We start from the raw sequence: 23,456 nt of genomic DNA, 5'->3' as shown, positions 1-23,456 counted from the left end.
CTTTGGAAGACCGAAACCCCATTGGTGACGCCGAAGGGGACCCTAAGGAAGTGATATAGTCGGCCGGCTGCCTCGAAGGAGGTGTATGGCCGGTCCGATTTACGGATGGGGAGCTGGTGGTAAGCGGATTTCAGGTCCACCGTTGAGAAGACCCGGTACTGTGCAATCTGGTTAACCATGTCAGATATGCGTGGGAGGGGGTGCGCGTCGAGCTGCGTGCACCTGTTGATGGTCTGGCTGTCGTCCACGACCATTCGGTTTTTCTCCCCAGACTTAACCACTACCACTTGAGCTCTCCAGGGGCTGTTGCTGGCCTCGATGACTCCCTCCCGAAGCAAAGGCTGGACATCGGACCTGATGAAGGCCTTATCCTGGGTGCTGTACCGTCTGCTCCTGGTGGCGATGAATTTGCAATCTGGAGTTAGATTGGCAAAGAGGGAAGTTGGATCGACCTTTAGGGTTGCAAGGCCACACACATTAAGGGTCCGCTGAATTTAAGGGTCAGGCTCTGAAGGTTGCACCGGAAGTCCAGGCCGAGGGTAAGTGCAGCGCAGAGGTTAGGGAGGACGTAGAGGCGAAAGCCATGGAACTCTACGCCTTGGACTGTGAGCGTGACCATGCAGTACCCCCGGATCGCTATGCGATGGGATCCGGAGGCCAGGGAGATACTTTGATTGGTAGGGTGTACCTTAAGGGAGCAACGCCTTACCGTATTCGGGAGTACAAAGCTATCGGTGCTCCCGGAGTCCAGTAGGCAGAAGGTCACATGGCCGTTGACTTTCACGCTGGTGGATGCGTTGGTCAGATTATGTGGCCGGGACTGGTCGATTGCCATGGAGGCGAGCCGTGGTTGATCGTCGGGTAGTGAGGCGGCCGTTGAATTGATGTTCAGGTACGCCGTTGGTATCCATGTGCTGCGGGGTGGACAAGATGGCGGCGCCCGGAGATCCTGGGGATTACAAAATGGCGGCGCCCATGGAACGCACATTGCGGGGGTGGAGCAAGATGGCGGTGTCCATGAAATGCATGTGTTGTGCGGGGGGAAGATGGCGGCGCCCATTGGTCGCACATGGCCTGGGGAGGAGAGGAGGATGGCGGCGCCCATTGTCCGTGACCGGGGTGGGGGCGACCGCGGCCACTGAGCGGGCCTGGCACACCGCAGCGAAGTGGCCCTTCTTCCCGCAGGCTTTACAAAGGCCAGCGTGGGCCGGGCAGCGTTGGCGGGGGTATTTTTGCTGGCCGCAAAAATAGCATCGGGGCCCCCCGGAGATCACTGGCTGGCGCGTAGCGCAGGCGTATTGGGTGGGTAGCGCTCCCACTGGGGCAGCTGCATGTGGGGCCCATGAAGCGTAGGAGGAGTGGGCCGCGCGGTTTTGGGCGTAGAACTGGCCATTGCGCAGGACGACCATCATGGAGAGCGCTAGCCTTTTCGTCTCTGCGAGGTCGCGCATGGCCCCTTCCAGGAGTCGCTGCCTGATAACATCAGAACCAATCCCCCAGTTACAAAAGCGTCCCGCATAAGGAGATTTGAGTGCTCCTTAGCTGTAATGCCCTGGCAGTCACAGTCCCGAACTATTGGGATCAGGGCCCTCCAGAAGTCCTCGATTGACTCACCAGGTAGTTGAGTACGCGTTGCGAGCGCGTGTCTGGCAAAGAGCGTGTTCGTCTTCTGTCATTATTTTCTTTGAGTCGAGTCATGGCATCAGCGTAATTGGGCGCATCCTGGATCAGCGGGAAGACTTTGGAATATTTGAATCTTCTGAGCCTCTGGAACAGGGGTCGGCGCCGCGTTGATATACGCTTCAAAACAAGCTAGCCAGTGCTGGAAGTCCTTTCTGGCGTCGCTTGCCTGTGGATCCAGCTGCAGGCGATCTGGTTTAATATGGAGGTCCATCTTCTGATTCTGATACTAATAAATTGAGGCACGATCAATTTGACTGGAGACGAAGTTGAATCCAAACTGAGGCTTTATTAGTATCAGATGTGTGGCCTCCCACAGCAGCTAGCGAAATGGCTGCGAGCTGGAGGCCACGCATATTGATAACTCGGCTCCTGGGCGGAGCTAGCATGCAGGGCCCACAGGTGAACCTGTAGTGCAGGTTCTACCATACAACCTCTTATATCAGAACACAGTGGTTTACCACATCGCCCATTCCGATGCTCCAGTCCCCCGCAGGTGTCCGGATCGAGTTTTGCACCCCACGCTAGTGGGAGGATGCACATGGATCATTGTGGTAGTATGTATTGGGGATCATGTGGGACTGGAAGCCCTAATGTCATTGGCTGACAGATCCCGGGTCCTGGTTGGCCGTTGACCTCATACTCCGCCCTGAAGGCGAAGTATAAGAAGCCGGTGCCTTCCCCCGCAGGCCAGTTTACTATCGGGCTGCTGGGGAACAGACACGCTTAATGAAGCCTCATCGACTTCACTCTATTTGTCTCACGGAGTCTTTGTGCGCCACAATTTATTAAGCGTGCCTAAAAAGGACTATGGAGCTCAGGATCATTCCAGAATGCCTGAGGATCAGCTAGCCATTCTGGGCTACATAGTGCGCAATGGGATAATAGGCCCCGACCCCGAACGTATGCGCGCACTCATGGAATTTCCCCTCCCGCACTGCCCAAAAGCCCTGAAACGCTGCCTGGGGTTCTTTTCATACTACGCCCAGTGGGTCCCCCAGTACGCAGACAAGGCCCGCCCCCTAATACAGACCACGACTTTCCCGCTGTCGACAGAGGCTTGCCAGGCTTTCAGCCGCATCAAAGCGGACATCGCAAAGGCCACGATGCGTGCCATCGACGAGTCCCTCCCCTTCCAGGTCGAGAGCGACGCCTCTGACGTAGCTCTCGCGGCTACCCTTAACCAAGCGGGCAGACCCGTGGCCTTCTTCTCCCGAACCCTCCACGCCTCAGAAATCCGCCACTCCTCAGTGGAAAAGGAAGCCCAAGCCATAGTGGAAGCTGTGCGACATTGGAGGCATTACCTGGCCGGCAGGAGATTCACTCTCCTCACTGACCAACGGTCGGTAGCCTTCATGATCGATAATGCACAGCGGGGCAAGATCAAGAACGACAAGATCTTGCGGTGGAGGATCGAACTCTCCACCTTCAACTATGAGATCTTGTACCGGCCCGGAAAGCTGAACAAGCCGTCTGATGCCCTATCCCGCGGGACATGTGCCAACGCACAAATTGACCGCCTCCAAGCCCTCCACGAGGACCTCTGCCACCCGGGGGTCACTCGGTTTTACCACTTCATCAAGTCCCGCAATCTCCCATACTCCTTAGAGGAGGTCCGTACAGTCACAAGAGACTGCCACATCTGCGCAGAATGCAAACCGCATTTTTTCAGGCCAGATGGAACGCACCTGATTAAGGCTTCCCGTCCCTTTGAACGCTTCAAGCAGGACGACCAGCTACAACCCCCGGGGGAACGGGCAAGTAGAAAGGGAGAACGGCACGGTCTGGAAGGCCGTCCTACTGGCCCTACGGTCCAGGGATCTCCCAGTTTCACGGTGGCAGGAGGTCCTCCCGGACGCTCTCCATTCCATCCGGTCTTTATTATGTACGAGCACTAATCAAACGCCTCACGAGCGTCTCCTTGTCTTCCCTAGGAGGTCCTCCTCTGGAACGTCGCTGCCGACCTGGCTGGCGGCCCCAGGACCCATCCTGCTCCGAAAGCACGTGCGGGCACATAAGGCGGACCCGTTGGTCGAAAGGGTTCACCTCCTCCACGCAAACCCCCAGTACGCCTACGTGGAGTACCCCGACGGCCGACAGGACACGGTCTCCCTGCGGGATCTGGCGCCCGCCGGCACCACGCACACCCCCCCGGCACCATCAACCCAACCGCCCCCTTCCTGCCACCGCCGCACCCCGCAACCGCCCCCTTCCCAGGAGGATCAGTCCCCCTCCCCTTTGCACCGACAGCTGAAACCGTGCGGCTCCCGGAGGCGACAACGCTGGTACAAGCACCACCACCACCGCCGGGGCCGAGGCGATCGACACGGACGACCAGACCGCCCGACCGACTCGTGGCGTCGATGTAAAACAAAGATGGACTGTCCAATGAACATTTTGTTTTTCCTATATCCTCTGTAAATAGTTGTAACAGGACGATACTGTCCAATACGGTACTACCATGTAACTGTTCTATCCTCCCAGGACCAGTACTGTAAACCCTTACCACCATACGAAGCATCACCCCGCCGGGTTCATTTTTGACAAGGGGTGAATGTGGTAGTATGTATTGGGGGTCATGTGGGACTGGAAGCCCTAATGTCATTGGCTGACAGATCCCGGGTCCTGGTTGGCCGTTGACCTCATACTCCGCCGTGAAGACGAAGTATAAGAAGCCGGTGCCTTCCCCCGCAGGCCAGTTTACTATCGGGCTGCTGGGGAACAGACACGCTTAATAAAGCCTCATCGACTTCACTCTATTTGTCTCACGGAGTCTTTGTGCGCCACAATCATTAAGACCCATTTGCATCCCATTAACGGGCCAGGTACCATATGCTCCGAACCAACATGATTCTCCGGTCCTCTGAGCCGGGGATCACCTGGGCAAGAATTAGTGCATGTCTTGACAAACGTGGCCCTGACGCGGTGGGTGTCCCTTTAAGTGAGTTATCCCCAAAATCCATCGGAGGGCCACCCTCGCTCCCAGCAATGCAAGGCATGCCTGCCCCATTCTCACCAGACCCTCTCCCACTGCTCCTCCACCAGAGACCCCCAATTAGAGAGACCCCAGCCATGATATTATTGAATGGCTTGAGGGACCGAATGGCCTACTTTTGCTCCTATTATGTATGGTCATAATTATTATATTTTCCAGTAGATTTCCCTGCCCATCCCACTATTGTAGCATCCTCCAGTTATTCGACCCTTCTGGATGTTATGACGCCCAGGAACCCACACAGATCTCTCGACAAAATAGCTTTTTCCTGTTCTTCACAATGTGTTTCTTCACTTTTTAAAAATTAATTTACGGGATGTGGGCGTCGCTGGTTAGGCCAGCATTTATTGCACATCTCTAGTTGCCCCTCAGAAGGTGGTAGTGAGTTTGCTTCGTGAACAGCTGCTGTCCTTCAGGTGTAGGTCCAGCCACTGTGCTTTTAGAGAGGGAGTTCCAGGATTTTGTCCCAACGACAGTGAAGGAACAGCGATATATTTCCAAGTCAGGGTGATGAGTGACTTGGAGGGGATCCTCCAGGTGATGGGGTGCCAAGGTATCTGTTGTTCTTGTCCTTCTAGATGGTAGTGTTTGTGGATTTTTGAAGATGCTGTTGAGGGAACGTTGGTGAGTTACTGCAGTGCATCTTGTAGATGGTACACATGGCTGCCACTGTTCATCAGTGGTGGAGGGTTTGAATGTTTGTGGAAGGAGGGGCAATCATGTGCGCTGCTTTGTCCTGTATGATGTCAAGCTTCTTGAGTGTTGTTGGAGCTGCACTCATCCAGGCAAGAGGAGAGTATTCTATTCCACTCCTGACTTGTGCCTTGTAGATGGTGGACAGGATTTGGGGGTCAGGAGGTGCGTTACTTGCCATAGGCTTCCTAGCCTTTGAGCTGCCCTGATAGCCACGGTATTAATATGGCTAGTTCAGTTAATATGGCTAGATTCAGTTTCTGATCAATGGTAACCCCCAGATGTTGATTGTGGGGGATTCAGCTATGGTAATGCCATTGAATGTCAAGGGGCAATGGTTAGATCCTCTCGTGTGGGTGATGACCATTGTCTGGCACTTGTGTGGCATGAATGTAACTTGCCACTTGTCAGCCCAAGCCTGGATATTGTCCAGGTCTTGCTGCATTTGGACATGGACTGCTTCATTATCTGAGGAGTTGCAAATGGTGCTAAACATTATGCAGTCATCCGCAGACATCCCCACTTCTGACATTATGATGGAAGGCTGGTAATTGATGAAGCAGGTGAAGATAGTTGGGCCTATTACACTACCCTGAGGAACTCCTGCAGTGATGTTCTGGAGCTCAGATGATTGACCTCCAACCACCACAACAATCTTCCTTTGTGCCAACCAGCGGAGTGTTTCCCTCCTGATTCCCATTGACTCCAGCCTACTGGTATATAATCCCTGATTGGTCAAACCCTGTCCCTCTAGCTCGATCCCCCCACCCTGCAAAATATAATATACGATGCCCAAGGTGCTTCATCATTCTCTATCATATTGTCAGTATCTAGAAATTTATAATTCATCCCAATGACCCGTGAGAATGAACGTTTATTATTTGATTTCCATGTTTTCCCCTGACATGCTACAACTTTCTCTGGACCTTCCACTGCCCAGGCTCCTTTCTCTTGTAATAAACCAGATCGCCAAAAATAACATCTACCTCAGACGGTGTTACCAGAAGTCACAGCGCTTTCCAAATTCTTTCCGAAATGGCAGCCTTGATAACAGCTTTCTTGCCTGCACATAATGCAGTCAAGTGGGCAGAGAAAATAGAACTAATGGTAGTTTCTTCCAGGGTAAGAAGATCGTCAGACAGCACCAAAGACAATTTGATTTGATTTGATTTATTATTGTCACATGCATTAGTATACAGTGAAAAGTATTGTTTCTTGCATGCTGTACAAACGATGCATACCGTACATAGGGAAGGAAGGAGAGACTGCAGAATATAATGTTACAGTTATAGCAAGGTGTAGAGAAAGGATCAACTTAATACGAGATAGGTCCATTCAAAAGTCTGATGGCAGTAGGGAAGAAGCTGTTCTTGAGTCGGTTGGTACATGACCTCAAACTTTGGTATCTTTTTCCTGAAGGAAGAAGGTGGAAGAGAGTATGTCCGGGGTGCGTGGTGTCCTTAATTATGCTGGCTGCCTTTCTGAAGCAGCGGGAATTATAGATAGAGTCAATGGATGGGAGGCTGGTTTGCGTGATGGACTGGGCTACACTGATGACCTTTTGTAGTTTCCTGCGGTCTTGGGCAGAGCAGGATCCATACCAAGCTGTGATACATCCAGAAAGAATGCTTTCTATGGTGCATCTGTAGAAGTTGGTGAGGGTTGTAGTTGACATGCAAAATTTCCTCAGTCTTCTGAGAAAGTAGAGTCGTTGGTGGGCTTTCTTAACTATAGTGTCGGCATGGGGGGGACCAAGACAGGCTGTTGGTGATCTGTACACCTAAAAACTTGAAGCTCTCGACCCTTTCTACTTCGTCCCCATTGATGTAGACAGGGGCATGTTCTCCACTACGCTTCCTAAAGTCGATGATAATCTCCTTTGTTTTGTTGACATTGAGGGAGAGATTATTGTCGTCGCACCAGTTCACCAGATTCTCTATCTCATTCCTGTACTCTGTCTCGTCATTGTTTGAAATTGTTTGACAACTTCAGATTCCAACGAAAAAAAATGATTGATACGGGCTCTACCCGCCCCATCCATTTGCAAATAGTTTTTAGCACTTACCACCCATGCCAGCACTGTTTGCAACTTGCAAACACGTTGGTCAGTCAGCATCATAAGCAACATCACATCAACTACTGTGCGATTCCTCTGACATAAACCATTGCTGAGCAGGCTGTCAACCCTGAATTTCTATTATATTCAAATTCTCGCACGTATCTGGAAATTCATCATTTGAGAACTTTCCTTCATTATCCATCAAATATTTAATTGCCGTTCCTAGTCCAGTACCACCCCGTTTTTCCATGACCTTTGTCTGTGATGACCTGTTTCTCCTTGCCATTTATCACTGTGGATGGGCTGAATCTGTTTGCCATATCCACAAAGTGTAACAAAGCAAAACCTTGATCTTTGCCCCATACCTTTAGCTCCATAGCCACTATGTTGTTAAATTCTCTGGCCAGAAGAAGACTTACAACAGGACATGTTGATGTCCTCAGGTATTTTCCACAAATGTCACGTTGAGACATAAGCTTGCTCAGTAACAGTTTCATATTCCCTATTGACTCCTACAGCATCCCGCAGAATGAAGCTTTTCATTTCTGTGACGAAAGATGCGGGAATTGTCTATGTAATTACCAAATTATTATTTTTCTGTCAGCCAAACTCTTATCCTCTGAATACTGCCTGAACCTCTTGATGAGAAACATCTAATGCTGTGCAATAATGCTCTGATCGATTGAAATGTAAATCCGTGACTTTCCTGAATACAAATGTCTTGTCATTTTCCATAGATAGTTTCATCTGCACTTTTTTCATTGAGGACTCGCTCAACAATAAAAAGGATCTCACTGGAGACCACATTGGATTGGACTTGGATTGTGTTTATTGTCACGTGTACTGAGGTACAATGAAAAGTATTTTTCTGCGAGCAGCTCAACAGATCATTAAGTACATGAAAATAAAATAAAATAAAATGAAAATACATAATAGGGCAACACAAGGTACACAATGCAACTAAATAAACACTGGCATCGTGTGAAGCATAAAGGGATGTAGTGTTAATCAGGTCGGTCCATAGGAGGGTCGTTTAGGAGTCTGGTAACAGCGGGGAAGAAGCTGTTTTTGAGTCTGTCCGTGCGTATTCTCAGACTTTTGTATCTCCTGCCCGATGGAAGAAGTTGGAAGAGTGAGTAAGCCGGGTGGGAGGGGTCTTTGATTATGCTGCCCACTTTCCCCAGGCAGCGGGAGGTGTAGATGGAGTCAATGGATGGGAGGCAGGTTCGTGTGATGGATTGGGCTGTGTTCCCGACTCTGAAGTTTCTTGCGGTCTTGGGCCGAGCAGTTACCATACCAGCCTATAATGCAGCCAGATAGGATGCTTTCTATGGTGTATCTGTAAAAGTTGGTAAGAGTTAATTTGGACATCTGAACTAATGAAGAGACTTATCCCAGCTATCTTTCATGGGATAACCACTCTTTTGAAAGAATTTAGCATACTGTCATCCCCAAACCTAAAGCAGATGGGCGTTTCATACTCATTAACCTTATGCCAATATTCCTCATCATGAGATTCCAAGTAACGATTGAGCCAATTCGCCCTACACACTGTGGAGTTGGAACAAGTCGCAACTTGACTCAAGCTTCCAGTAACCAACACAATTCCTTCAGGCCGGTCATCATTTTCAGGGTTACAATTGTCTGTTTCATGCATGACCTCAAAAGCTTGCTTTTTGCTCTTCAGGCAATTCATTGCATATTGATATCTGGACTCACAACAAAAACACCTGCTAATCACTCCCCATGTGTTCCTAGGGTTCAAACACCTACAGTCACCCACCTAGACCCGCTTTTTGTCTCAAATTGGCTAAACGTGCAACTCTCCACAGACTGCCCATCTGCAAACTCTGTCTCTGCACTGACACCTGCATCTAGTATTCAGGTGATCTCAAAATTCAGCAGCCATGGAGTCCTCCATCCTTTGCATCAGTGCAGAGTTGTTGCGTGTATTTGATCTGAAAGTAGCTGGACAAGCGAGCTTTGCCAAAAACATTTTTTAGGGACTTTTGGTCTAAAGAAATCTTTTCCATGAAATTTGTGATGTCCTGTATATTATGTTGTGGCAGTGTCCCTTTCAGGGGTGAGTTACCTGTGTACCTGTGACATCATCAGTCAGGTGCATAGGCTTTAGGCCCAGTCTTTGTATTTAAGCCTGTGAGAGTGCAAAACATGAGATAAATAAAATTCTTAACTGTTGAGTTACAGCAATCCACAAGTTGGAAATTCTTTGGCTCTGACTAGTTAAATGGCCCAGTACAGAATAATATTGAACCCCCATATTACGAGAAGTCTAAATATATGTAAAATCTGTGCACAATCCAGTAACTTGAATGCAAGCACAGACTCAGGGAACCTCTCAGTTAAACTTTGTCAATCTCTTATATAGTCTATCAGAGTCCATTAAATACTCCTCCATGGACTCATTATCTGCTTCCTAAATTTATCAAAAGTTGACCGTGCTTTGCAGGCTTCCAATAAATCAGCTTTCTTGTAAATCCTACCCTTAATCATAATCCCTCCCACATCCAGCTCCAAAATGTGTTTACTTCTAGTCTTATTTTATCCAGGTAGTGCCAAAACGAAAGCCATACCTCTTGCATCCTCTTGGATAACAAGGTCCCCCGAGTCCACATTTCCCCCTCATTTTTCCACTGCTCATACAGTTCGGACTCAGAAAAAAATATGGTGATAATCAAGGCTTGAGAATTTCCATCAGGCCTCAGCCATTTTGCACCAGAGGTTGCCCGGAGCAGTACTTTTGTCAGAAAATGGAGGCAGAAATTCCTTATTCAGCTTCCAACGACCACAGCTCCAAGCTCATTCCCTGTCATAATTCACTGCTTATTCACTGACTGTAGAAGGATTCTGGAGCCAGCCTTTCCTTTATTCACAAAAATCCAAATAACACAGGCACAGACTACCTTTTCCTCTCCATCAGAATTGGAAACTGGTTCTTATATATACTTAAGAATACTGCCTAAACGTTTCCCCAATTAGTAACAGCTGCTCCCACTTACAACTACAGAATGCACTTCATCGTGACAATACTGCAACATTAAAACTAGACAGGTCATGTGGAGGAAATCTGGTGGATGTGTGGGGTGAGGGGGAGTCATTGGTGCAGGTGCGATTCTCCGAGCCCCGCCCTGGGCCAGAGAATCGCCGCAACCGCGCCACGATGCCCCGACGCGCGATTCTCTGAGGCGCGGGGAATCGGCACCATTTGCGCCGCGCGTTTGGCGTGGCCCCAGGCTGCTGGAATCAGCGGGGCCGCCGATTCTCTGGCCCGAATGGGCCAAGCGGCCACTCCGACACAACAGAGTCCTGCTGGCGCCGTTCACCCCTGGTCGCTGCCGGCGGGAACTCTGCGGGAACACTCGGGGGGCGGCCTGTGTGGTGGGGGGGGGTTCCTTCACCGGCGAGTGGGCCTCCGATGGGGTTTGGCCCGCGATCGGGGCCCACCAATCGGCGGGCCGGCCTCTCCCCCCCCCACAGGCATACTTCACGGCGCGGCCAGCCCCTGAACACCGAACCCATATTGGGTCGGGGCCGGCGCGCGTAAGAAGTTCCCCGCGCATGTGGAGGATGGAGCGGCCCAACTGCGCATGCGTGGGTTGGCGCGGCGCCCATTTGATGCCGTGGAAGGAGGCTGGAGTGGCGTGAACCGCTCCAGCGCCGTGCTGGCCCCCTGTGGGGGCCAGAATAGGTCGTGCCTGGGCCCTGTTCGCACCGTCGTGAAACGCGATGGCGTTCACGACGGCATGAACACTTGGCCTCCATATCGGAGAATCGCGCCCTTGAGGTGGCTGTGGAGTCGGGGAATTGGGGAGTTCAGGGGAGTTGGCAAGAAATCGGGTGATCGAAGGGCAAGTCAGGGCTGGCAATTGTACGTGAAATTTTTCTGGGGAGTACCCAGCTAAGCACATTGGAATTGCCCCAAAACTTTGACTCTAAAGCAGAGTTGGAGACTTTTGCTGAGGTACCCGGGGAGCAGGAAATTGGCCATCGGAAGTTTAAATTTCCTGGATCAATTCCCACAGAGTCATTGCATTGAGACTCCCTCAGGACCCCAAAGTGCATCTTGAAGGGTATGCTCAGTCTCTGATGATCCGGAGACCAGAAGATGTGGATCAATGTTTAGCTTTTTCTGCCTGTTTCTTTTATCTTTCTCTCTTAAAGCATCTGCATTTCCCAAACATTATTTTTGCTTCCTGTACATGAGTTGAATGTAATTTGTATTATATATGTTTTTACTTCCAGGCTTAGATTCTTCATGACTCAATGAGAATTTTTCAGTTTTAATAGCCTTACTGTTTCTGCAACGTTCACATACCACGGATCCCTGTCAAAATCACTGCCATGAAACTAGCAATGAATGACTAGAACTTTCCATTGACAAGCCCATAAACAGTCAGTGCACAACTGAACAACATTTGATAAAATTGTTCCTTCGTAAAGAGGATAATCAAGGTCATGTCTTGTCATAATACACACCAGTATATTATGGTGCAGACACACACACACACACACACTGATGGACATGCAGTGGGACCAATCACCATACACAACACTGCAGCCAATCACCAGTGAGAGCACACGCACTATAAAGACAGGGGACAGGAGAGTTCCTGCTCATTCTAGTAGCAGCCAGCTCAGAGCACAGAGCTCACAGCCTGCAACACAAACATTCACCATGTGCTGAGTGCATCACCTGGTTAGGACTAGGCAAGGGTCAACAGTTAAAGCTGGTATTGCATTTACCCACAGTTCAAGTATGTTAATATCGTTAACCTTATAATAAAATAGAGTTGCACCATTTCCAGTGTTGGTGACCTGTTTGAGATCCAGAACACCCAACACATCATGTCTCTTTACCACTCAACAGATTTAAGCTTGGAATGTCTGCATGGTATACCCATGCTTCCTGGTGGGCCCATCCATATAATATTTATCTACATTAAGTATACCTATCAGAGACAGGGCTGTCACATCTAAATCTCATCCACATCTATAACATCAGTGCCATGCATTCATTCCTTTTTACTCTTTTGTGCGATGTGGACGTTACTGGCAACGACAGCATATGTTGCCCATCTCTAATTGCCCTTAAACTAAATGGCTCATGAGGCAATTTCACAGGGCAGCTAAGAGCCAACCACATTCTGTGGGTCTGTAGTCACATGTAGGTCAGACCAGATAAGGATGGCAGATTTACATTCCTAAAGGATCTTTGTGAACAAGATTAATTTTTACAATAATCAATGATAGTTTCATATTCCAGATGATAATTTAATATTCCAGATTTATTAATTGGATTGACAATCCAATGACTGCCGGGGTAGGATTTGAACCCATGTTCCCAGTGCATCAGCCTAGGCCTCTGGGTTACTAGTCCAGTGACATTACCATGATGCCACCTTTATGTCATTCATAAGCCTGCAGATAATTCCCGTACGTCCTTGTTAACATTGACAGAAATGTACATCAGGCCTAACGTTGATTCCTGCAGGACTCCACTAATAATCACCCTTCCCACGAAGCCGCTGTTATTAACAACAAACTTCTACCTATAAGAAAGCAGCTCATTCCTTATCCATCCCAGGGCTCTGTTCCAATCTCATATGATTCTTTAATCTCATTAATTAGTTTATATTGTGGCAACTAGTCAAAAGCCTTTTGAAAATCCATGGGATAGGGTTATTTTCATTCACCAACCCCTCAAACATGTAACCAGGTTAAAACTGCTTTTCTAGAAGCCAAGTTGAGAGCTTCTAAAAACCCTTTTCCTATCTAAGTGATTATACAGGGTATCTCTATTGATCCCTTCCAATGACTTGCCTGTAACTGAAACCAAGCTAATGGGCCTTTAGTTTAATGGATCTTACATGGCTCATTTTTAATATTGAAGGATATAGATATTAGAAATATATATGTACAATAGTAGCCTCCCTCCAGTCCAAGCGAATGATCCCTGATTCTAATGATCTGTTATATATATACAGGCCAGGCTTAGTACAAGTCCCATTTCTGTGAGCACAATAAAGTGAATACCAAATAAAATTTGAGATGCTTATTCTTTCCAAAATTATATCACCATTCTTTCTACTTTTGCAACTTTTGAGTCAACTGTTGATTGCATTAGTGGTAATATGTTTAGTTTACTGGATTACAAATGTTGCAGCATCAAGGGACTCATGAAAGTTAAAGTCAATGGGAATCAGGGAGAAACTTTCCACTAATTGGAGTTGTACCTAGCACAATAAAAGATTGTTGTGGCAGTTGGAGATCACTCAGTCACTGACATCACAGCAGGAGTTCCTTAGGGTAATTTTCTAGGCTCATCTTCAACTGCTTCATCAATGTCCTTCCCTCCATTATAAAGGCAGAAGTGGGGATATTTGCTGATGATTGCGCAGTATTCAGTGTCATTTCTGACTCCTCATGTATGAAAGCAGTTTTCAGACTTGGGCTGAAAAGTGGCAAGTAGCATTTGATCCCACAAGTGTCAGGTAATGATTATCTCCAACGAGCAAGAATCTAACCATCTACCCTTGAAATTCAACAATGTGATACACATGATGGGGTTAACTACTGAACAGCCATTCCCCCTTCCACAGCCTTTCCAACGCATTACTTTTTATAACCTTTATTGTCACAAGTAGGCTTACATTAGCACTGCAATGAAGTTACTGTGAAAAGCTCCTAGTTGCCACATTCCGGCTCCTGTTGGGTACAGAGGGAGAATTCAGATTTCTCAGCTGCTACGGGATTTGAACCGCGCTGCTGGCGGAGCAGACTCGATGGGCCGAGTGGCCTAATTCTGCTCCTATGTCTTATGGCCTTGTTTTGCATCACAAGCCAGCTGGCTAGCCCACTGAGCTAAACCAGCCCTACATTAACAGTCTGCAGCAAGGACAACGATAAGAGTTCTGGAAGAGTCAGTTTGAAAGGTACTGAATGGCTTTGGGTTCACAAGGGAAAATTCAGAAACACCATTCCTGCACTCCTTTATGAAAACCATTGCTGATGATGTCCTAGTACAGCAAGGAAGCCTCAATATCATACAAGGAGGTTATGGGGGCTTTTGATAAATGCTTCAGCCCTAAGAAGAATTTGGTTGTAGAAAGAGAAAAATTCAACCAGAGGAGCCAGAGGCCGGGAGAATCCATTGATTGCTTCATTAATGATTTGTATTGGTTGGCTTGAACCTGTGGTTATGGAGCTTCAAAACACAAATGGCTTTGATACCTCACGGTAGTTTATGTGCTCGACAATGCGCTGTCCAATTCGTTACAATACAAAGAGGGCTGAACAGATTTTGAGATTTGCCAAGCTGCAATGCCAGAATTGGGGTGTAATCCAGGTTGACGTTGAGGCTCAGGAAGGGTCAATCCAGCCCAAGGTCAGGAGTGCCATCCACTGAAAAGACCACAAAGGATCCCGCTAAATCCACCGATGGGGTGGGGAGAACTCTTCCACCTCTGCTCAAATGCTCCAAATGTGACACCAATAGACAAAACTGCCCTGTTGATTGGCCAGCAGGGAGAGCTGAATGTTTTTCCTGTGTCAGGACCAGTCATTTTAAACAGTTTTATAAGTTTGAAACATCATTCAAGAGGAAAAGGCTAAAACATGTCCCATTACCATTTTCAGGTCTAAGAAATAGGAGATACAGCCTTCCAACTTAACGATTTCCTAAGAGAGATCAAAGATGCCAATAAACAGTTCTGGTTTGATCCATTGAGTTGGAGGTCCAAGGCTACAGAATGGAATTTAAACTCGTCATTTGAGCAAGAGTCTCTGTCTTATCGGAGAGGGGCTGGCGTCAAATTTGGCTTAAAGAAGTCAAAACCCAACCAGCTGCTTTAAACTTATGAGGACCTGGAGGCACAGATCACCAAGTGAAGAGTCAATTCATCACAACCTTTAGGCACTTTTGTAAGGGCCCCGAAGAATCCAGCACGAGTTTTAAGGATACAAAATAATAAAGTTTATTTACTATAACAACATATACATAGCAGTAGCAGTAACTTCCCTTGCTACCTTCTCCTTCCTCCTGGTTCCTGGACTGGCCAGCTTATTTATAGTAGGAGTTTCTCCGCCCCCCTCATTGGGGAAGTTCATACTCCCATAGGATTGTGGGATAATCATTAGTCCCCAGCCAATCGTCAGTAGGCAGGTTATAACATCCCTCCCCCCCAAAGTCCAAGGAATCCACCGTAGGCCCTGGCGAAGGGAGGCGTCGAACTCGTTTGGCCGCAGGCCGGACGCCATTTGCACGCGGCGCTGGATCAGGCGGCGTATAACGAGACGGAGACCGGCGCTTCCGTGATGAATGGCGCGGTTGTACATCCACGGCCTGTGGACCCGAGGATTCCCCCTCTGATTCATCCTGTGTCTCCATCTCGGAGTCAGAGTCTGCTGCCTCCGTCATGTCAGCGTCTCTGTCCCCATTCGGTCCCGTCATGACCTGCGCAGGTTTTGAGTGAGGCACCAGTGGAAGATTTGGAGGACTACCTTCCCTTGTTTCTGGTCTTTGCCGCTGTTGAACTGAGCTCCGGGGGCGGGGAATATTTTGCGGGGATGATCTTCTGGACCGGACGTGGTCTACATGTTTTCGCTGGAGACGACCCTGGGCTTGCACTTGGTACGATATAGGGCCCGTTTGGCGAAAGATTACCCCAGGAACCCATTGGGCACCACCAGCAAAATTCCGCACGAATACTGGGTCACCGGGCGCAAACTGCCGAATCGGACGATGCCGAGACAATCCAGGTCCCTGCCGTTCTTGTGTGCGGCGTACTTTTGCGCCAATGTCCGGGAAGACCATACTAAGGCGGGTGCGAAGTCTCCGGCCCATTAGGAGTTCTGCGGGAGCTACCCCAGTCACTGTATGGGGGGTGGTCCTGTACGTAAACAAAAACCGAGCCAGTCTCGTGTCCATTGATCCGGAAGACTGCTTCTTTAGGCCTCTTTTGAATGTTTGCACTGCACGCTCTGCCAACCCATTTGAAGCCGGGTGGTAAGGGGCAGTGCGGATATGGCGGATGCCGTTCATCTTTGTAAACCTAGCAAACTCCTCACTCGTGAATGGAGTGCCATTATCCGTGACCAGCACCTCGGGGAGGCCATGCGTGCTAAATGATAAACGCATTTTTTCAATTGTTGCGCAGGACGTTGTCCCCTGCATCTTATGCACCTCCAGCCATTTGGACTGGGCGTCAATTAGTAGAAGGAACATGGATCCCTGAAAAGGGCCTGCGAAATCTGCATGTAAGCGTGCCCAAGGCCGCCCTGGCCATTCCCAGTGATGTAGGGGCGCGGCCGGCGGAAGCTTCTGATGCTCCTGGCAAATGGAGCAGTTTTGGGCCACCTTCTCAATGTCGGTGTCGAGGCCTGGCCACCAGACATAACTCCGGGCCAACATTTTCATCTTGGTCACGCCCGGATGCCCATTGTGCAAGTCTGATAATATCAGCTCCTGGCCTTTTTCCGGGACAACCACACGCGTCCCCCACAAGAGGATGCCGTCTTCCACGCTGAACTCTGACAGCTTGGAGGAAAATGCCCGTAACTCGCCTGGGAGCTGTCTATGCTGCCCACCATACAGGACTATGTGCCGAACCTTTGACAGGACTGGCTCCGTCTGGGTCCACTCACGGATCTGTGATGCCGTGACAGGCAAGGTGTCCATAAAATTTAGGGTTGCGACCACCTCACCGGTCGTGGGGGTCGACATGGGGCCAGTCGATAAAGGCAATCGGCTCAGTGCGTCGGCATTTGCTATCTGCGTACCTGGTTTGTGCTCCAGAGAATACTCATATGCAGCAAGCAACAAAGCCCAGCGCTGGATCCGTGCAGAAGCAATGGGCGGTATCGGCTTATCCTCTCTGAAGAGTCCCAGCAGGGGCTTATGATCAGTCACGATAGTGAAATGGCGACCGTACACATACTGGTGGAAGCGTTTCACCGCGAAAACCACTGCCAGGCCCTCCTTCTCGATCTGCGCGTACTTCTTCTCCGCTGCAGTCAATGTGCGGGAGGCGAAAGCTATCGGTCGTTCGGCCCCGTTCTCCATCTTGTGGGACAGGACAGCCCCAATACCATACGGGGATGCATCACATGTGACGAGCAAAGGCTTTCCCGGATCATAGTGGGTTAGTAACCCAGACGACGACAATTGTTGCTTTACCCGCCGGAAAGCGGTTTCTTGCGGCTGACCCCAAACCCAGGTGTGATTTTTCTTTAGCAGCAGGTGTAAGGGGGCCAGCGTAGTTGCCAGATTGGGGAGGAACTTCCCGTAATAGTTTACGAGACCGAGAAAAGAACGAAGATGCGAAGTGTCAGTTGGGGTGGGGCATGTTGAATTGCACGCACCTTCTCTGCGACGGGGTGCAGACCCTCGCGGTCCACCCGATAACCTAGGTAGACTACTTCTTTTGCCTGAAATACGCACTTTGTGTGACGTAAACGGACTCCAGCCTCCGAAAGGCGTTTAAGGACAGCCTCCAGATTTTCCAAATGCTCTTGCTCCGACGTCCCTGTAATCAACACGTCATCTAGGTAGACAGCCACACGTGGTAAACCTCTCAAAATGCCCTCCATAACACGTTGAAAAATTGCGCAGGCAGAGGATACTCCAAAGGGCAACCGTGTATATTCATACAGGCCCCGGTGTGTGTTAATTGTTACATATGGTCGGGAGGCAGGGTCCAGCTCCAACTGCAGGTAGGCGTGACTCATATCTAATTTTGTGAATGAGAGTCCGCCTGCAAGTTTCGCGTAGAGATCCTCTATGCGAGGCATTGGGTATCGGTCGAGTCGGGAAACTGTATTCACTGTAAGTTTATAGTCGCCACACAAGCGAACTGTGGCATCTGGCTTCATTACTGGCACAATTGGTGCTGCCCAGTCAGCAAAACGGACAGGCCTGATAATACCCAAACTCTCCAAACGAGTGAGCTCCCCTTCTACCTTCTCGAGCAAAGCGTAAGGCACTGGGCGCGCCCGGAAATAGCGCGGTGTGGCTCCTGGTTCAACTTGGATACGGGCTACGGCCCCTTTTATTTTCCCCAGACCAGGCTGGAATACCTCTGGGTATCGTCCTACCACCTCAGTCAACCCTCCAGAAACTGTTTGGAGGATGTGCTGCCATTGCAACCGCAAATGGCGCAACCAGTCCCGACCCAACAGGCTGGGCCCATGGCCACGCACTACGATAAGTGGGAAACGCCCCTCCTGGCGTCCATAGACAACAGGGGTCATTGTAGTTCCTGCAATGTCCAGTGGTTCCCCCGTGTAGGTGGCCAACCTGGCCTGTGAGTCAGTTAGTGTAAGGGTCTGTATACCCTGCTTGATGCGGTCAAATGTCCTCTGGGCGATCACGGAGACCGCTGCGCCAGTATCCAACTCCATCTCCAGCGGGTGGCCATTGACCCGTACTGTCACCTTAATGGGGGCCACACGGGGAGCTGCCACACAATGCAGCTGCAGGCAGTCGTCCTCCGTCTCCACGTCCTCAGGAGTGGTCGCCGCAGGTTCATCCACATGGAAGGTACGGCCTCTGGGCTGGTCCCAGTTACGGCCCCTGGGCTGGTCCCAGTTTCGGTCGGAACGACAGCGCCTCTGGCGTCCCCAGGACCGCCGTCCGCGACGGGGTCGGCGCCTACAAGTCTGACACGGACATGGCTCCTCATCTATTGGCTCTGGAGAAGGCTCCCTTCGGGGAGGAATGTCCGATGGCCACTGGCGTCGGTCTGGTCGTTGCCTCGCCCAAGGTACCGCAGGAGTGCGGGGGGACGTTTTTGGGCGGAAAGGGTTTCGCCCCAAGGCATGCACTTCCATTCCCTGTAGCTCCTGTACTCCTCGCTCTGCGCTCTCTCGGGACAAGACTATTTGTATTGCCTGTTGAAAAGTCAATGTTGGCTCCGCTAACAACTTTCTCTGGGTGGCCGCATTGTTAATACCGCAAACCAAACGGTCGCGTAACATTTCTGACAAGGTCTCACCATAGTCACAGTATTCCGCAATCCCGCGTAGCCTGGATAGAAAATCGGCAAGGGATTCTCCAGGGGTCCTCTCAGCGGTATTAAACCGGTAACGCTGGACTATCGTGGACGGGGTTGGGTTAAAGTGTTGCCCCACTATATTCACAAGTTCGTCAAACGTTTTGGTGTCCGGCGCAGCTGGGTACGTAAGGCTCCTAATCACCCCAAACGTATGCGGTCCGCAGGCAGTGAGCAATATGACCACCTGGCGCTCGTTTTTAGTGATATTGTTTGCCCGGAAATAGTAACGCATCCGTTGCGTGTACTGGTTCCAGCTTTCCAGCGCAGCATCAAAAACATCCAAACGTCCGTACAGAGGCATGGTATAATAGAAAACAACTTCCAACCTGTATCCAACAAAAATCCAGGGAGGTGGCTTCAGCAGTGTAGACAGCTATTCACTTTTACCTTCGTCGCCAGTTTTGTAAGGGCCCCGAAGAATCCAGCACGAGTTTTAAGGATACAAAATAATAAAGTTTATTTACTATAACAACATATACATAACAGTAACTTCCCTTGCTACCTTCTCCTTCCTCCTGGTTCCTGGACTGGCCAGCTTATTTATAGTAGGAGTTTCTCCGCCCCCCTTATTGGGGAAGTTCATACTCCCATCGGATTGTGGGATAATCATTAGTCCCCAGCCAATCGTCAGTAGGCAGGTTATAACAGGCACGAAGGAAACAAAATTGACAAGACCCTTTATATCAAAGAACCAGCAAATTTCACTGCTCGGCAGCTCAATATATTTAAGACGTTGTCTTTTACACAAGATTGACAAGGTATCAGTAGGGGACAGTGAAATAATACTCAAGTATGAATTTAAAAGATTTGTTTGAGGACTGTAGACTTTGATGCAGCAGCTGCCCTTGAAGTTCATTCATTTTGCAATGCGCCACTCTTTCTTGTAGAAGAACCATCCACTGGGCCACACTGGGGATTGTAGATCTCTCACTTCCTATCGCAGATGGACCAGAAAGCCCAGAAAAGGATGGTGACCATCTGCTAGGACAGCTTCCAGACCTCAGTTGGTTCTTTCCTGACTGACCTCATGAGAATTAAGCTGTTGCAGAAGCAGGTGATCGATTAAGAGACCCTGGATTTTGTTACATTCTCCGCTGCCAATATAGATGAAATCTCTGCTGTCATTTTTTGAGGAGTCAGCACTATTCATTGAAGAAGCTACTGAAAAGTTGAATTTGTGTACGTGGTCCACTGAACCCACCAGTGAGATGCATCAACAATTTCTGGCTGACCACAATGAAAACATGGTGACCACAGTTATTCAGGGAGAAAGAGTTTTTTAGACTCCAAGATGGGTCATACCAGAAAGCGATAGGTTTAGCTCAGTGGGCTGGATAGCTGGATTGTGATGCAGAGCAAGGCAGGACGGTAGCCTTGTGGATAGCACAATTGCTTCACAGCTCCAGGGTCCCAGGTTCGATTCCGGCTTGGGTCACTGTCTGTTCGGAGTCTGTACATCCTCCCCGTGTGTGTGTGGGTTTCCTCCGGGTGCTCCGGTTTCCTCCCACAGTCCAAAGATGTGCAGGTTAGGTGGATTGGCCATGCTAAATTGCCCTTAGTGTCCAAAATTGCCCTTAGTGTTGGGTGGGGTTACTGGGTTATGGGGATAGGGTGGCGGTGTTGACCTTGGGTAGGGTGCTCTTTCCAAGAGCCGGTGCAGACTCGATGGGCCGAATGGCCTCCTTCTGCACTGTAAATTCTATGATAATCTATGAAGGCCAGCGGCGCACGTTCAATTCCCGTACCGGCTGAGGTTTCTTCATGAAGGCCCGCTTTCTCAACCTTGCCTCTCATCGGAGGACTGGTGATCTTCAGGTCAAACCACCACCAGTCGGCTCTCCCCCTCAAAGGGCGAAGCAGCCAATGATCATCTGAGATTATGGTGACTTTACCTTTTACTTTAGCTTGCCAGAGTTTATTAGTTTGAATGAAAAGTTGCAGCCCACATTTGAACCTGATGCTTACGCTCAAATTATCCTTCAGTGCAGAAGCAGATGTTTAAACTATAGTGTTTGTACAGCTGAGGCATCCTACATACAAATTTCATTGAGATTCAGGTCTGAACATTTAACCTATCATTGAAGATGGTGTAGCCCTACCTTCTTATTCTGATGCCGTTTTCCTATTGCTTATTGTGGAGCAGCCTCATGCTAAAACAAACATGAAAATGTTACCACTATCTACATAAAGTGCAAGTAATACCCGAAGTGTAGTAGGGAAGACATATTTTCTTATCTTACAATATCTTCAGGATGTTCTTCATTCTTCTTCTCATCTACCAGATTTGTTCAAATTTCAGGCTTGAATATTTTTCAATATCCATGCAGCAGTGAAAGATATAGCTGTGTAATTCTCATTTGAAGTTGAAAAAGCTTCATATTCTCAGGCCTTTCCCCAGTGTGCAAAGTGGAAGCAGAAGATTACAGGGAGAGCACCAATTTGTTCTCTTCCTATTTAAGAAGGTGCGACCACCCATGTCCTGAAGATTTCTCTTGAGTCAGTCCTTCATTGAATGGGTTTTGCAACCTTTACAGTCAAGTCCTTGTATGGCTCAAATCCCAGGTATCAGCAGTTCTCTGAAGCTGTTGGAGATTGAAACCCTGTGTCACAAGTGACCTGGGGTGAGGGGGCAGGGGCAGGAGTTGGGGAGGGGGTGTTGGGTGAAAAGGGTAGAAGTTAGATCAAAGCTGTAGACAGTACACGGCTTATAGATGTTGGAAAATGTAAATGGTTTAACAAAATAGTTTGCCAGTATGGGTTAATGCTAATGAGACCATGATGTAACTGTGACATCAGCAGCCAGATGACCAAGAATTCCAAGAGAGTTAAGCACAGGCTCTGAATTGGGAAATATCTGCGTAATGGAGGATTTTAATTCTCCAGCCATTCAGTAGTCCAATGGGTGAACTATCTCCATTGAGAGCTGGTAATCCGAAAGGTTTGTAAGCATGTCTCTGTCCTGAATACCATGTGCTTATTATCCTGAGATGAATGGAACATAGAACATATAATGCATAAGGAGGCCATTCGGCCCATCGAATCAGCACCGACCCACTTAAGCCCTCACTTCCACCCTATCCCCGGAACCCAATAACCCCTCCCAAGCGTTTTGGTCACTAAGGGCAATTTATCACAGCCAATCCACCTAACCTGCACGTCTTTGGACTGTGGGAGGAAACCAGAGCACCCAGATGAAACACATGCAGACACGGGGAGAACGTGCAGACTCCGCACGGACAGTGACCCAGCGAGGAATCGACCCTGGGACTATGGCGCTGTGAAGCCACAGTGCTATCCACTTGTGCTACCGTGCTGTCCAAATAGTTCTTAACACATGGTTTCAAGTTAAATAATGCCAGCTACCTCAAGTCGGTCAGAGGAGACCAAAGCTTCATCAAGGTGTGTTAAGAAAGAACATGGGAACAGTAAAACCTCACCATCAATCAGTAATGACAAAAAACATTCACAATTGTCCCAATTTTTTAGAGTATAAAGAAAAAGGCACTCTGCAACAACAGGCACTCATAAATTACAAACTGAGAACAACCTTCAAAGTATTGCAAAGCTGGTCATTTCCCATGTCATTGAGGTGCCGACTTGACCCGATTCATCATTTCTTTGAAAGCTTTTTATTGGCATATTCCAAATTTATAAACAGTTATATACATTGTTAGCCGTGTTTATTTATTGTATTGTACAAATAGGTTTGTCTTGTCCTTCCCTTAGTTTACCCTATGTACATTGTGCAGCCCTCAGGCTCGGCATCTGGTCCCTACCTAACCCTCCTCACACACACACCCCCCCCCCCCGCCTTTCTCTTCCCCCTCTCTCTTTTCTTCCCCCGTTGACTTCGGCTGTGTTTCCCCTGTGATTGGGGAGGGGGGCACGTTGTTCACTTTTGTGTCTTTCCAATCTCTCCTCTTCCTCCCTCCTTCCCTCCCACCAGGTTGCACATTGC

General features: G+C 49.0%; 1 protein-coding gene across 1 annotated transcript in view; it reads right to left on the bottom strand.

The window, feature by feature from the left end:
- LOC140414163 (uncharacterized) overlaps nt 1-21,761 on the bottom strand; it is a 110,296-nt gene extending 88,535 nt beyond the window's left edge. Inside the window, exons 1-2 of the mRNA XM_072500964.1 lie at nt 21,739-21,761; nt 17,056-17,812 (exon numbers count right to left, since the gene is read on the bottom strand). Of these exons, the coding sequence (XP_072357065.1) occupies nt 17,056-17,812; nt 21,739-21,761 (780 nt within the window). The remainder of the gene's footprint in view (nt 1-17,055; nt 17,813-21,738) is intronic.
- Between the last annotated feature and the right edge of the window lie 1,695 nt (nt 21,762-23,456).

This window comes from Scyliorhinus torazame, chromosome 1 (assembly GCF_047496885.1).
Source record: "Scyliorhinus torazame isolate Kashiwa2021f chromosome 1, sScyTor2.1, whole genome shotgun sequence".
In the NCBI taxonomy this organism is placed as follows: domain Eukaryota; kingdom Metazoa; phylum Chordata; class Chondrichthyes; order Carcharhiniformes; family Scyliorhinidae; genus Scyliorhinus; species Scyliorhinus torazame.
This window is presented reverse-complemented; position numbering and strand designations above follow the sequence as displayed.